Raw genomic sequence first — 16,057 nt, 5'->3', positions numbered from 1 at the left:
CATTGTGACCAATTATGCAAAGATGAATGAAAATAGTCTGAATGTATCATAAGATCTCAGGTTTTTGACTAATGTGAAAATTACTTATCTAAACAAAATCTCCATGTATTTTTTTAATCTACACAAGTGAAGAGAAATGAAAAATATGCTCTGGCTGCACAGTTGATCAGAGAAGACTAGCATAACAAATAGGTCTCTGGATGAAAAGAGCACACACTCTCTCTTTGAAACAGCAACCAGAAAATAAGTAACCAGGGTAAACAAGAACTGTCCATTTCATTTTCAGACTCCAAAATGAATCATCTTCAAATGCTATCTAAAAGCCAGGGCACTTTTCTCCTGGTGCTTTAGCTTTACATAAAGAATTTTTGTAATGCTGTCTTTAAGACTGCTTCCCTCCAAAGAACACATCTATCTAACAGTGAAAAGTTTCATAATACAAAGTCCTATTCATTATCTCCATAGGAAGTTAAATGGTTCTGAAACATTTTCCCCATACTTTTTATCTACCTTATCTAAGGGTATGGAGACCACCTTCCTTCCCAGGAAGTTCAGGCCCAAAATATTATGATCCTTTTCAGAGACTTTGTTGCCTCAAGCAAGAGAGAACTTTAAGTCACTGAGGTAAATTTCACTTGCCAAAAAAAACAAACAAAAAACCCCCTCGTTCCTACAAACAGATCCAAGTTTACACACCAACTATAACGTCTTTAGAAATACAGCAAGTAGTCAGTCATAATCCCATGAGTTACAGAGGTGTTACAAATCTGTTTTGCCCTTCCAGCACACACCTCCACTGTACTAAAAAATTAAATGGAAATTTTAAAGTAGCTTTGTAATTACAATGGTCTAAGGATATATGCAAAGTTTGTTCTATAGGGGAAAAGATGAGGCAAAGGGTGAGGTATTTTTCCTAAGTTTAGAACAGCCTACTAAACTTGCCGCTGTCATTTAGTATAATCAGTGGGGGGAGTGTGTCTGTTCACTAAAGCTACAACCCTTAGTTTACTTCTAAGGGCATTCAACAATGTTCTCTACAATTTTATTAAGTGATTGAGATATTAAAGTAATAACAAAAATTGCAGCTATGCTACTTAAAACATATCATCCCATACAGCCTAACCTGTAATGATATTCAGAGCATCTTTGACTTTAATACGTAGATACAGAGCTAGCCAATTCTAGCCTAGTCAGCAATTTGCAAGGGGAAAACAAACAAACAGTAACAGAGAGAAATAATTCTGACACATTAAAATCTACTTTTAGACATCTCTTCAGCCGAGAAGTTTTTGTTAGCAACATCCCTTTCCCGTGCTGCTTAACATATGAAAACTGTAACCTGTAACAAAGCCATTTAACTGTTAAGCTCAGCTATCCAAGAGGTACTCATATTCACTATAAAAAAGCAGGATGTTTATTGTTTTCACTGTGAACTACATCATTTCTATGTAGAAATGTAAATGAATTACAACTCTGTAATAATATAGTCCATTTTAGAATATGTAACAAGCATTTCAGCAAATATCTGCAATGTCAAATACTGTTAGCATACTTGATATATAATCTTGATGTATAATCTGATACAAACACAGGGTGTGAATGGAGTGATCATTCAAATTTATATAGACAATACGTTTTAAACCAGAAAACTGGTCTGTTCCAGTAATAGCAAAAAGGATGTTTCCTCTTTCATAAAACAGTATACAGAAGCAGCATATATATAATGCACATTTTACAAAGCACTTTCAGGTTTAGTGACTGTTCTGGAGCTACCTAAACTATATTCGGTTCAAAATGGATTGCTCTTTTTCAATATAGGACTTTCCTTGCAATGAAAACACAAGTCAGTCAGAAGCCATTCTTTCACCTCCATCTTCCCTACTTTTGGAAAGCACATCACATACACTATAAAGGACATAGTCATCAATGATGAAAACTGACTTTTAAATGCCATTTGATACTACCACTTTCCCACTCGAGCTCACTTAAAATTTCATTGGACAACCTTTTGAGCAATATAATTTAATTGTCATATACCCCTCCACCTAAAACATCAGAATAAGCCTGTGGCTAAATGTCAATGAAGTTAATAGTTGCAAGGCAATTCTCTTCCCGTTTTCCACTGAAACAAAATACTGAAAGTACGACTACATATATTTTGCCTTTCTCAGTTACAAAATAACAAGAGAACAACTAATTGTCATATAGTCTTTTCTCAGATTTACCTCAGTAAAGTGATCCAAGTATCTTTAAGAAGGTAGTTTCAGGCCTACTCTTGAACAATGAGAGAACAAATTTGGAAGTCTTATTGCATGTACTTGAAATGGCTGCACCAAAGGTGACCAATAGCATTTCTACAGAGAAACTGCTGTGGTTTTGCTCTGCCTGTAGAACAACAGAAATTAGTCTTGCTTGAGAAATTCAGTTTATCACTGGATTACTTGGCAATCAGATTATCCCACTACGAGACAAGTTGCCTCAATCCTCTGCCAGCCTTAGAAGCCAGTGGAAGTGCTCAGCTTTCCAAGGATTGGAAGAAACCTGACTGAGATGCTTTCCAGCAAGCGAAGCCTAGCCCAAGGGCTTAAAACATGCCTTTAAAGAAACTATGATATTCAGTGCACTGAAGTGATGGTAATTTGTTTTTGAGCAGAACAAACTGAACCACGTGCTAAAGCTAAATTCTAAAATCTGTTTTAGCATGAACAATCTTGCTGCAAGATGAAGCCATAGCTAATGCTTTTCACCAAGGAAGCTCTTATGAGCAAACATCCTAATGATTTGCTAAATAACTTCAAAGCTTCCCCACTCACAATGGACACAGCAGGATGTATATGCTTACATGATAAAGTAAAATACATTTAATTCAACACCAAAGTACTTGTACAAATGTTTTATTTAGACTGAAGGAATTTGACTTTGCTGTATAATGCAGTCATTAGGTGGTAGTTACCAACCACTGTAAGAGTGCATGTATAGTGTCACAGTGACAGGAAAGTTGAGCAGTATTTTTCTTCCATTTTACTCCATGTTTTGAAAGGTAGCAATTCAAATTAAGGCTTAGTTTGCTAGTGTTTGGCACAACCACTCCACATCTCCTAAGTCACAGTTTTTTTGTGGGAGGAAAGTTCAATACTGTGTAAAATGGTAGCAGGAACAATGTCAGACACTAATAAGGTACAGTGGCCAGCGCATTTATGCTATTCTGATGGAGCCTGCTGTAATTGGCCTCCTGACTCTGAAGGACACTAAAGAGGAAGGAGTGCTTATGATCTATGCAATGCTAAGCTAGGTTGAATATCAGGAGCTCAGAATACTGAAAGGCAGCCTATCTGAACAGCTTTGCACAAGACACTTATGCTCCAGCTCTACTAAGTCAGCAAAGTAGTACTGGATACAGTGAACCTCCTTTACTATGAGGTATGCTTTGGATTTTTCTGAATGTGATTATCTACTACAGATCCTTGAACAGGCAAAACTCAAAGGAAGCACGCTCATCTTTCTGTAAAGTACTGGAAAAGACATATTAATTGCCTGAAGTTAATAAAACAGCACTCAAGTTTCTTCTCTTACACACCTACAAGTCTAGATTTCTTTGCATTAAGTAAGGTCCAAAAAAATGGTATGACTTCTTGCACTGCAGGAATGGTTCAACCAAAACTCAGTGTTAGAGTTGAGCTAATTTAGCCAAAATCAAGATACAAAAGTACCAAGTGCAAGGAAAGGCTGGTAAGTTGTCAAAGTCTCTACAGTACAAGGCAAGCCATTTTAATTTTACTATAAAGTTGTACTAAGCTTTGAGTGGTCAGATAACTTTGAGAATCTTTATTAACATCAACTTTTCTTTTGTTAAGGTAGCAGCCACTGTTTAATTCCACAATACAAATGGAAGGACTAAGTTCTCTAGTGCAGTTCAAAACCAACAAAAGCAGAAATTAATCAATTAAGCAAGGGTTACATTGGGATAACCACCCTAGAGCAGTAATGGTTCTATGTATAAGGTTCCTCTTATCTCTGTGAAGAATGCAGATGTTGTGATCAGGTTGCCCTGTCAGAGTGCAGTCTCATTCATTCCAGAGTTCTGCTGTTCTCCAACAACAATTCCTACAGGCAAGTAAGACAGTGGACTCAAAAACAGCGTAAGACTGCAGTTAGTTTCTGCAGCACTATGAGGATAGGTTCTTAGCTCTTCCCTAGAAACAATGAAAACCTGTTTTTCTTGCAATTTTTTCACAAATCCTTCAAATGCAGCATGACTTAAATTTTTCATGTTGGGAATTATTTTGAGGTATTTACTCCCATGAAGTGAAGCTTATATATGCAACAGTAAACAGACACTAAGCACTCTGGTTCTCATTTATTTCAGGCAATGACAGTGGTAGAATTTAAATCCTCAGATGGAACGAGGGCACAGCCAATAATTACATCAGATAGTTTGTTTTCTACATAGTCAAATATATAAAAGTTTCATGAAACTCATCACTGGGACAGCCAGCAAAGTCAGTCCATGAGCTATTTATTCAGTTAGACCAAGCTTCTTCTTCAGAGATTCTGGCATTTCAGGTGGAGGTGGACGAGGAAGTCTGAAATAAACCTTCACAGAATCATAGATGAACCACTGTAGTGCAGTCAGGGTACCAATCATGATGATACGAGCAAACAGACCTTTCCATACACCTGTAGAGCAAAACCATAAGCCACAAGAAGTGTCAGAGGCCAGGGAAAAAAGAAAAAAAAATCCCCCCACAAAACATACATAACCCCCACCCATACACTTAACCCAAAATACATGAAAGAAAGGGATTTTGTTTTTAGTTTTCAATACCTCTGAATCCAAGCCTCACAAGAACCTGTGAAGCAGAACTGCCCTTTTCCTTGTTCAATACAGACACCACGGAGTCAGCAGGATGAGAAACAATTGCACAGAATACACCAGCTGAAAGAATAATTTGTTATTAGTTCTGTGATGTTTTAGTATACACAGTAATTATTTGGCTAAGTATGACCAACTGAAACCACACCTTTACTAGACCACTGGTAAGTTGCACAGGACTTATGTCAAGCTTCCTGGTATGCCCAAAGGACAGCAGGTCCATTCTTATTAGCATGACATGTCTACTAGAAAACACCTAGATGCTGCTCCTGCAGCACCTGTCTCCTGAAATAAAACTCATTCTGAATCTCTGGATGGTCAAAAATCACCACTCTCTCAAGATGCCTCTCCCCTTCCTCCTTCAACCTTCCTGTACTTCCTCCAGCCTAGCAAATATGCAAGTTATTTTGCTTACATCAGCTATAGTCTCTAAACTTTGAAGTTAACAACAGGACAATTGTTCCTAACACAGGAACAATTAAGAGTATTGCCCTGCTACAGACCAACTTTACCTCTCATTCTATTTACACATTGAATCTCTTCCACCCCCGCCCCCCCCCACATTTAAGTTACGTTCAGGTTCTTCCCTGTAGTTATATATACACTGGATATTCTGTAAAGGGTGAGACTTTCAGAATTGCTGAAATCCATTCACGAAGTGTAGAATTTAAAGATTTCTTACCAATATAACCTGCAATAAATGTGACTACCAGCTGTTCTGCCTTTGAACATTCACTTCGCGGCTTGGGAACCACATACTTGTAGAGAGCTTCAACGGTACGTTCAAAGCAGGCAAATTTCATCATTGTGTATGGAATCTGTCTCATCCATAGTGGAGCAACACCTTTATAGAAACTTAAACAGAGAAGACAAACTCAGTTTCATTTTTCTCAAGTATTTAAGGGTATATTTCTAACCTGAATAAGCTAACCTAGTTAGCTTATTGTTGCTATCAGGAAAACCACTTCTAGATAGTGAGATTATAATACCTAAGCGTTCCAACAGCTACTGAATAGGAACATGTAAGTTTTATTCATTCCTCAGTACCTACTAAGAGTAGCAGCACAAATTAGAATTTACCTGATGCCTACTGTGCAGCTGTTTGTAGTCACTTTTCAGATTACAATGGAGTGCAGTAATGCCATACAGCTAATGTAAGTACATGCTCATGTCTGCATACCAGCCAAGTCCTGATAGTAATAAATGGCCTGTAGATTTACAGCCACTTCTATCAGAACAGAAAGCTAACATGCAGTTATATTACTCTCACATGCCAATGACTCAAGCATCTTTGACTGTACAACCAAAAAAGTTGCTGAATATCTCTGACTGGAACTGCTAGGAATTGAAGTTATCCAGCAGAACTCAGCACAGAGATACTCACAAAGATGGATCTAAGGAGCATGTGAAATTAACTACCAGTTCAGCACAGATTCTTCAATATTAAGTACTTGCTATCTTGAACTGTAAAGACCAAAAACTATTAGAACTTAATGTAAGCTAAAGCCACTATTAGTGTTAGCAACTGTCTTTCGTTAGCAGAAAAACTCAACACCAAAAACATGAATGAAAATAAAAATATCCAAGAGATACTAACGCCCAGATGCCTTCTTCTCCAAACATTTTTGGTACAGCTTGCCGCAGAGTGTTAGCATATCCAGGCTGTGTCTGAATGCGAACTTTAGCAGCTTCCATGGGAGCCAGAGCAATGTCAGCAAAAAACTCCGCACTGGCAGATGCAGCTAAATATAGTGATGTACGCCACAAATATGCATTTTCCTGAAATATATTTAAACGCACATTTTTATTAATAAAGAGTGCTTTTCTGTTCCCTCTATGTTAGTAACACTATTATGTTGCTAACATATAGTCTCACGTAGACCACTTAAAACTTACCTCTCCCAGCATGTTGCCATAGAGGATTTTGAAAACTTCATAGAAACCAAATTTACAGAGCCCTTGCATGGAATATCCAATAAATGTTGGAGCCCATCCCTTAGCCAAACCATGAACACCATCTTCTTTGATTGTCACTGAAAATCCATTGAAGATGCTCTTGTATTTTTGTGGGTCAACCTAAACAGAAGAGACAGTTAATTGCTTGACATAGCTTATTATTTCCCTTCTCACTATCTCCCTATCCCAAATATAATATTCTTAAAATTCACATACAGCTTCCTATAGCTCCCTAATCTCATCACCACATGGCTACCCTTGATGCAACTGTAGCGTTTGCCTGCTAGTCTCAAAACTTAAACAGTCCATATGTCCCTCAGTACTCTAGAGGAATCTACTACCTGAACTTTGCTTTACGTTTATTCTCTACACCAACAGTAAGACAGTACTACTCTACATCAATAACATCTATTGGAGTCATTATTCTAATGCTGATAGTACTATACTGATAGAGTTATGTTTAGATCAGAAGCTGTCAGTTTTGAAGAACCTATCAGCAACTTCATTCTAGAAGAGTTTTGCTGGAAATGCTATTTGAGATGCAACTTTTCACTCCATAAAATGTTGCACCTATGCCATACATCAAGTCTGAAGATTAACTTTATTATTCATCAGTTCCTTTTCCATTACTAGTTTGATCCCTCCAAACGCTGTCAGACTAAGACAGATGGAGAAAGGCAGATCAAAGAGTACTCAGACTTCTACACTTGTACATTGTCATACTTTGCCTTTATAGTACGGGTTACAATACGAAATATTTTTGTACATAAAAATGTTGAGTGAGATTTCATTATTAATTTATTAGAAGTTAAGTTTTAGAAAAAAGACTAACTTAAAATAATTTTGTTTTACATAAAAGGAAACAATCCATTTAACAGTTTCTGAAACAGGTCATTCTGGCAATTTTTAAGTCATGTCACACTATTACTTTTCATATTTGATACCATCCACCATTGTCTTAGAGGGGTGAAAAGGAATATACAAATTAAAATCAAATGGAAGCTCTAGGAGGTGCTATGGGACATGCATGCCAAACTGCGATGACTAGTATTTTACTCATCTCACATAGTGGCAACAGCCTAATTGAGAATTAATTCACCTAGACATCTCAATTTTTAAAAATCTGGAATTTCAGAAAGCCAGACATGTAATTGTTGATTGTGTACTGCAAAATGACACTATGTTCATATCACAACTATGCCTAATTATCATCAACATAAGAGGTGACCTCTTCTTAAAATGGCAGGAGAGGGCAGGCAATCCAGGAGAATCTAGAAAGAATTACTAGCATGCTCTCTACTGGACTTATAAAAAGAAATGCTGATAGGTTTTGCAAGGTCACACCTGGAAGTCACATGGGCCCTTTCTGTTGGACGTTCCTCAAAGCACTGGAAAAGGGGAAGTGTAGTCACTCTCATTACATAAGAGGCCCAGGAACGGGCAACCCAAACCAAACATACCCACCAAGCGGCTGGAGCCCTGGAAGCAGGAGTCTCTGCTCCCAGCAGTAACTGCAGCACTGTATGGCTCTCAGGCCTTCTGCCCATGAACCAAACTGGCAAACAAATTAATAAATGCTTGTGATGCTAGATCCTCTTTATCCATGATCAAGCTCCTTCTTCCCAGAAAACCCACCCTTAGCCCTATATTATCAAGCTACCAATCTTGGGTGTTTAAGACACATGCTGTCAGTTATAGTGAAACAGTGCATTTAAACTATGCTTTCAAAAATAAGCAGGTACTCAGCTCCAAGTACTTCCCAACTGCTAGAAATAGAGAATTCTCACACGTTTTATTTGGTCTCAATCCAAACGTTGTAGAAGACATCATTCACTCTTATCTGATGCACCCCGATTTTGTCGTTATAAAATTACTAGCTTGAGGACAGAATTTCAGGTTTTTTCAAGCAAGCAAAAAAGATGGTGCGCTCTTGTAAGGAATTCTAAAGGTCTTCTGGAAGAATAATTTTTAATATCACATGCAGTACTATAGTCGACAGTCTGACTAATTAGTAGTTCTCTCCTAATTTCACGCAAGACTGCCACTTTTAGAATCAATGTCATCCTATGCAACAGGGACCCCATTAACTACTAAATTTCTAGAAATTTAGAAATGTGCTTTAATCTGCTCCATTCTTCAAGCACAGATTTGACTGAATAAATCCATGAATATACTTTTATCCATGACTTGACTGGATGATTTTAATGATGAAGCTGATACCACAAATTAAGCGTAGTGAGACTCTTCACTCCTTTGGGTTCAATCAAGAACTGCTTCCATCACTTAGAAGAAACCAGCCACACAAGCACTTAGCTAGGCATACCCATTCTGTCAAAAGTGGAATCATTAGGAAGTATCAATCCATAATCCATGCACTGATGGTCACAACATTAATGGATCAAATTATACATGCATGTCATTCCAGGGTAAAACCCTAAACCCTTTGAGCTCTTTGAAATATCAAGATTCTACTTCCTTCTAAAGCACATGAATAGTCCTAGATAGCCTGCCAGCAAAGAACAACATTGTGCTGGGTGCTTTTTAGTAACTGCAATAAGCTAAACATCTTGAACATAGGCATAAATAGTTAAATTGATCCAGATTATGCTACGTGCCTCTGCTTTTCTTGGAAGTGGTATTTTGTTAGTCTCGCAACAGCAGATCTAACTCAGAGAAATAGCATACAAGTTATTTGCTTCCTGACATTCATAAAAGATTGTTTACCACTTACTATAAACTCTTGATATGCTGGCTACACGGAGAAAAAGTTAAAGAAATGTTGAAGTTAATACAAACCTGCATACGACATTTCACTAAATCCAGAGGTACGACAGCAGTGTGTGTCAAGCCACAACTTAGGACCCCACCAAAGCCACAGAGAGCATAAAACTTGAGCGAGCCATATTCACAACTGTATTCTGCAGCAAAAAATAGAGACACACCATGCTTTTACATAAACTCCATGCACTGCTGGACAACAACATCCAGTGGATAGTTTATGCCTCCAATTCATTAGTAGATCATTTAAATCACACTAAACATGCTTTATCAACTTCACCACATACCAACATGCAGAACAAACCTGCATTCTGCATTTAACCAGGTCTAGAGGAACCAGTGCTGTATGTGTTGTTCCACAGCTAATAATCCCACCAAGGCCACAAAGGACAAAGAATCTGCCTGAGCCATATGCACAGCTGTATTCTAGTTAATTAAAAAGAAAATAATTACATATATAATCAACCACACAGAGTAATGAAGATCAGAAAAGTCGATGACTGAGTGCTAGCTTCTTATACAGGCTGTAAACCGAAATTATCTCCCATGCTGTTCTATTCAGATACAGCATTATGCTTAAAAGCAGTTCACTTGCTTTAACTAACATATTTTGGACTGACAAGACTGATTCTAGGCCTGCCAAATTGAGTTTATTCTTTTAATAAAGCTATGAAACAGTCAAGTTTTAGCTCACAGCACACTTGCATATTATCCTGATTTAAGTCTGTAAACCATAGAGATTAATCCCAGAGGCTGCTAGTAGAAATTATGACTCAAAGCTGCAATGGCCAACTTTTTTTTTTTTTTCTTTTTTTTTTTTTTAAATACCGAGGAATTCAGCAAGAAGAACGCTTCTCTAGAATTCTGGAAACAAAATTTCTTTGCTTAAATATTTTGTGATCAGTGCAACTTCTGTATTTAAGCCCCTTGTTTCCAAAACTATACCTCTCCTTTCTTACCTCGATGGAATACAATGCTATGGCTTAAAAATATCTCACACTTTAATGTTAACCATGGAGACCGTACAGATCTACGAGATTAAGGTTGGACTCTTCTTTGTACAGATTATTTTTTTAATTCCCTGTATCATTTGAAAATTTAAGCTTCATATAAGAATTAGCCAAATGTGAAATACGGCATAGCAATTTGGGGACTGTTCCTGTAATAGCTGCTCTTCAGCAACAGACTTCAAAAGAAGATAACCACAAATCTGGGAAAGATGCAAACATGTTTAGGACACTATTCAAATTAAGCCTTGTTCAACTAGGGACAGCAGATACGAGCTACAAATAGAGCCCCTCTCCCCAAAAGGTGAGGCAACAGATCTTCCCTTTTTCATACCACTACTGTTAAAGGACAGAGAAAACAACGAAAACCTAGAAGACTTAAGAAAACAGTCATCCAGCAGCATCTAAAAAAGATAAGAAAAAAAAGGCTTTTCTTCCAAATACAGGACCTCAGATTTATACAGCTTCTGTTTAATGAAGTTCCAAAAGTTTATGGGAATTAATCATTACATTTAATATTTGTATTTAATAAACATGCTTCATTAAAGAAGCTTTTCAGTCACATTTAATCAAGGGATACTGATCTCACACTGTTCCATATAGTACTGGATATATAAACCATTCAGTCTTAAAGAGCAGATTATTTTCACTGATTTCAGTACAGCAGATGAAATTACTGGAGCTGAAAACAAACTAAGAAATGAATAAGCATCAGTTTCTCTCTTCCAATTTGGAAGAAGCTATAGAGGATAAGAACTATTATTTGCAGCCAGGAAATGCTCAGACTAGTATTAACAGTACAAAAAAAAAAAAAAAAAAAAAAAAAAAAGCACAAGGTAGCATCCGACTTCTTCTTTTTTTTTTTTTATACCAAGTATTTTAAACAAAACCAAAACTGAGATACTGAACAAGCATATGGAAAACAATATACTAGGTAGAATAAATTCCCTAGGGTAGAAAGGGATAATTTAAGTTCCTTTGATATTAGATCTAGAAGCATTACTCCAGTATGATGGAATAGCCATTAAAACGTTACAACAGCTAGTAAGAACCATCTCCAGAGAAGCCCTAATGAAAATTAAAAGACAAACACACACACACACACACACACACCCCTATTTTAGTTAGGGCTTCTTTACCATATATTTTTGCTCTTGACATAAATTCCTCTAGGAATATCAACAAAAATTTCGTATTACATTCAATAGCATCTACAGATTACCACTTAAGACTAGCAGGTTTATCCAACTCTTTACTTCCCTACTATGAAAGAACTTCTTCCCAATAACATTCCACATCTTACATTAAGTCTATTCCTAGTCTTCTTCTTCAAAAAGTAGTCACCAGGACAATTAAAAGTATCATTTTTTTCTTTATTCTAAAATAAGAAATGCCAAATCTCAAATTGCAGACACAGTATTAATTAAGCCCAGACTTACAGCTAGTAGTCAGTCAACTATCAGAATAACATATAATCTATGAGAATTTGTAAAACTGAGATATCACTCAAAGCTACAAATATGCTAGTCCAGGACTAGCATATGCCTATAGCCTAAAGAGAACGGTTAGGCTGGCAGCTTTCCAAACAGTGGTAGGTGACATTCCATTTAAAGCTGTACTTGTAAGAATGGCTGGTTAAATGAACCAATAAATAAAGTTTTCTATGCAGGTGCAGTCAGAGAACAGTCTGGGCCTGAATTACTGGGCAGTTATACCTAGCTGTATCTTTGGTCGGCAATATGCCAGTACTGTGGTACTTACCAGGCTGCCCAAATACCAAGAAGTGTTTGTTCAGATTCCCTTTTTCAAGTCAACTTACTGTTGGAAGTCATACTCCCCTGATGACAGAGACAGACCTCAGTAGAAACTTCCAACCACAAAAAAGTAGAGCTTTAAAAGTCTGCCTTATTACAATGGTATTCAGACTGATCTATCAGCTAGGTGTTCAAAAACAGTAATTAAGTAAGACATTATCTATTAGGCTTAAGCTCATTACTGGCATTTGTGTTTGTAGCAGTAGAGCAGCATTATGAAAAAAGCCATAGTGGTTCCCAGACTTCCTATTTCAGGATGGAATCTCCTAAAAATTGTCTTGACAAAAACACAGGCAAGATCCAACATGTGTTACCTGAAAGGAGAGCAGGCTAACCAATGCAATACAGATAGCAGGGAAGTTATTCCAGTATTTTTTAATGAAACAAATGCCCTGAAGCTAGCTCAAATATAAATACAGCTCAAAAACACATTAAGACAGCCAAAAATGAGTAACATCATAACTAAGACTATGTCACATCTTTGCTCCAGATCTGACAGACTAACAGGGACAATTTCCAAGAGCTGATCATAAAACATCTCTCATCTCTGAGACACATTATGGTTGATGCCTTGAACTGAATTCAGAAGGTCTTGCAATTTGTGCTGACTTTGTGTGACCTTGGGTAAGCTCTTATCTTCTACAATACGGTAACTCCGCTAGCACAAAGGACAATGAAAGAATGAAGAACCAACTGGTATGTGAAATACGAAGTACAGCACAAAGAACTATCAAAGACAAAGAAACTCAGTTCACTTCTGACTGCATCTGCTTACAAACAGGATGAAGATGAAACATAATGATTTTAAGAAACAAGTGTACCTACTGAACATAATTTAGCATACTGAACAATGTCTAACATGCTTTAAGTTAGTTAGCTAGCAATAAGAGTACTGTTAAAGCAAAGAGTACAGTCTTGAAAACATACTAAAATCCAATATCCAGTTCTGTGTCTCTTGCACAGACTACATAAATATTAGTGTCAGAGTACTAAGATACTTCACTAAACACAGTACTTCATAAAAGGTAGCTTGCTGACACCATTATTTCTATTTGAATTTTTTTGTTAAAAGGGATATTCAAGTAGATACTTTTAAGATATCAAGAGATTTAAAGAATTTTAATTTTAACATCTATGCCAACCATTGGGAGTATCATCAAGGTCTGACCTTTGGAAGTCATAGCAGGAGACACACATGAAGCAGTTGCACTTCAGTTTAAAATGCATCATTACACCTTAGACACCACAGCTACATAGTATGTGTCTCACAGCAACTAAGGAAAAAAATGCAAGACACAGCTGCAGGCTCTTCTAATGGCTACAGATGTTCAGACAGCCAGCTGTGAAAGAACAGCAAAAAAAGGGGGGGGGGGGGGAAGAAGAGAAGTGGTCTTGCAAACCCAGAACTCATCCCGATCCAGTGATTCATATCCCACTCTTTTCCACAGGAAGAAAGAGAAGTATGGGCCTGCTGCTTCACTCCCCAAGGTTGCAGGCCCAACAGAAGCAGGCAAAAGCAACCTCTTACCCACAAGAGAGACAACATCGAGGGTCTCCGTAGCTCCCCTGAACCAGGACCTTTCTCTGTCCTTCCCCGAGATCACCAGGTTCTTGGTGCCACCAAATACACACCGTGCGGAGAGCGGAAGAGGCTAGCAGCGCCTCCCCCGCCCGTGCCCTTCCTCGTCCTCCAAACCGGCGCGCGTAGACCCAGCCACGGCTCCTCCCCAGCCTGGCCAAGTCCCGCCGAGCGCTACCCCCTCCCACCCCCCCGCAACGGGCACCGGCCGGCGCGAGCGGAGAGCAGCGGGCACCGGCACCTCCATCACCCCCGCCGCGACCCCCACCCCGCGCCCTCACCTTCGGCAGCGGCCGCGGCCGCCAAGCTCCGCCGCGTGGTGGGCGCCTCAGCGGGCTCCGGGCGCTTCCTCACGCCATCCTGGACCAGCTGCAAGTGCGGCGCGTAGAAGGGGTTGAGCCGCGCGAGCGGCGCGATGGACGAGAACATGGCGACCTGAGGCGGGCGAGAAGGGCAGAGCGGCGTGGGATGGGGAGGCCCGACGCGGGGCCCCTCACCCGCCCTTTACCCCCCTCCCCCGGCGCGAGGCGGCCGGAGTGCCCAGTGGCGCCCGCCGAGCGGGCGGCCCCACCAACTCACCTCCTAAGATGGCGGCGGCGGCGCGCGGACCGGCTGCTCGGGCGGCAGCTCAGCGCAGAAGCTGAGTGTGGCCCCGGCTCAATGACTTTGTCCTTCTCCGACGCAAGGGGCGGAGCCGGACGCCAAGAAGCTGCGGCCCGATTGGTGGAGGCGCTCGCCAGGGCGGTGTCGCCGCGCAGGCGCCGCCGCGGCCCTTCACCGCCGGCGCCTGCGCAGTGCGTGCGGCTGGCCGGGAGTGGGGAGGCAGCGGCGGCGGCCTTATCGGGGGGCTGTGCCAGGCCCGAGCCCCCAAGGACGGGACAGAGATGCTAGTGCAGCGTCTGCGTGCCCCCCATGCCTGGAGGCTCGCTTTCCGAAGCCAGCTCACCTCCCTTGCCCTTACCCAGCTCAGGCTTGCCTCGCTCTTTGGCTCTGACCCCAGCTGTCGGCTCAGCGCCAAGCTGAGCTGCGGCCGGTCCTCGCAGCAAAGGTCTCCTCCAGAAGCCTGCTGAACTCAAGCCGAGAGGGTGCTACAAAGGCCACAGGCACTAAGCTGTTCTTAAAAAAGCTTCACCACTCCAGATCCCACGCTTTCCTTTCAGATTTTATATACTGCATGGAGAATGTAAACACGGGCCAGAAAAAACTATGATTTTTTTTTCTGCATGCCCACCAACACAGAGACATTTCTTCAGTAGCTCAGACAGTATCAGTGCAGCCTCTTAGATTAAACCCTGCTCCTAAAGTTCTGATTATTCTTACTGCTCCTCTCTGGATGCTTGCCAGTTAGTCCACATACTTTTGAAATATAGCATCTAAGTCAGCTGTGTTTGCCCTAGTTCGAGGCCAGGGCAATGTCAAACAAAAGACATGCCTTCACCTTTTACAGCCAACACACACAGAATAGCGTGACAGTCGTCCATTTCTGGTAACAGCATGCCAGGGTTGATTTATGCTGTCTTTGCAGCAAGTTGTTCCAGATTAAGGGCTGTTTGAGTAGTGTCCTGGTTTTAGATGAGTTTAAGGAAGTTAACAGCATCATCCTGAATTCTAGTTCTGCTTACAGCATCTAATAATACTCTTTATTCACAGTCTGGTAAACCCAAGACTCTGCACTCTAACAAGAGTTCATCCCCCTCACCAGCCTCTCACTCTAGTGCCCTAGTTAGAGCTAGTTAGACCAAGTCTGATTAGAAGGTAGGCCACCAAACGTTGTGCTGGTTGCAGCCTCCATAGCTGCATTTCACCTCCAGAGGACAAGGTTGCAGAAGATCTGGAGATGGCCTAGGTTATAATGGCAACAGCCACCCCCCCACCCCCCAAAAAAGTGGCAGTTACTGATTCATTAAAGGTGGAATGCTATTTATCACAGCAGCCATGCTTGGGCTTGATTACCTTAAACCATGCTTTTTCTAATACAGTGTAATTTCAGTTACTTTAGTGAATTTATGTAGTATAAAATTGGCACAACACAATAGAGAATAGTATAGAA

General features: G+C 40.0%; 1 protein-coding gene and 1 non-coding gene across 2 annotated transcripts; both read right to left on the bottom strand.

Annotated features, from left to right (window-relative positions):
• Positions 1-4,342: 4,342 nt before the first annotated feature.
• SLC25A3 (solute carrier family 25 member 3) lies at positions 4,343-14,738 on the bottom strand. The gene is made up of 8 exons (XM_026123158.2): positions 14,587-14,738; positions 14,289-14,442; positions 9,626-9,747; positions 6,770-6,949; positions 6,471-6,652; positions 5,556-5,728; positions 4,826-4,936; positions 4,343-4,677 (listed from the first exon to the last, which is right to left on the bottom strand). Exons 2-8 carry the CDS (start codon positions 14,434-14,436, stop codon positions 4,517-4,519), a joined length of 1,077 nt encoding a protein of 358 aa, XP_025978943.1. The 5' UTR covers positions 14,437-14,442; positions 14,587-14,738; the 3' UTR covers positions 4,343-4,516.
• LOC112997295 (small nucleolar RNA SNORA53) lies at positions 6,041-6,281 on the bottom strand. The gene has a single exon (XR_003262660.2). It is a non-coding gene; the product is annotated as a small nucleolar RNA SNORA53 (small nucleolar RNA).
• Positions 14,739-16,057: the final 1,319 nt, after the last annotated feature.

Source organism: Dromaius novaehollandiae, chromosome 1, assembly GCF_036370855.1.
Source record: "Dromaius novaehollandiae isolate bDroNov1 chromosome 1, bDroNov1.hap1, whole genome shotgun sequence".
NCBI classification, from domain to species: Eukaryota; Metazoa; Chordata; class Aves; order Casuariiformes; family Dromaiidae; genus Dromaius; species Dromaius novaehollandiae.
Note: the sequence above shows the minus strand (reverse complement) of the source record. Positions and strands in the feature narration are given on the sequence as shown.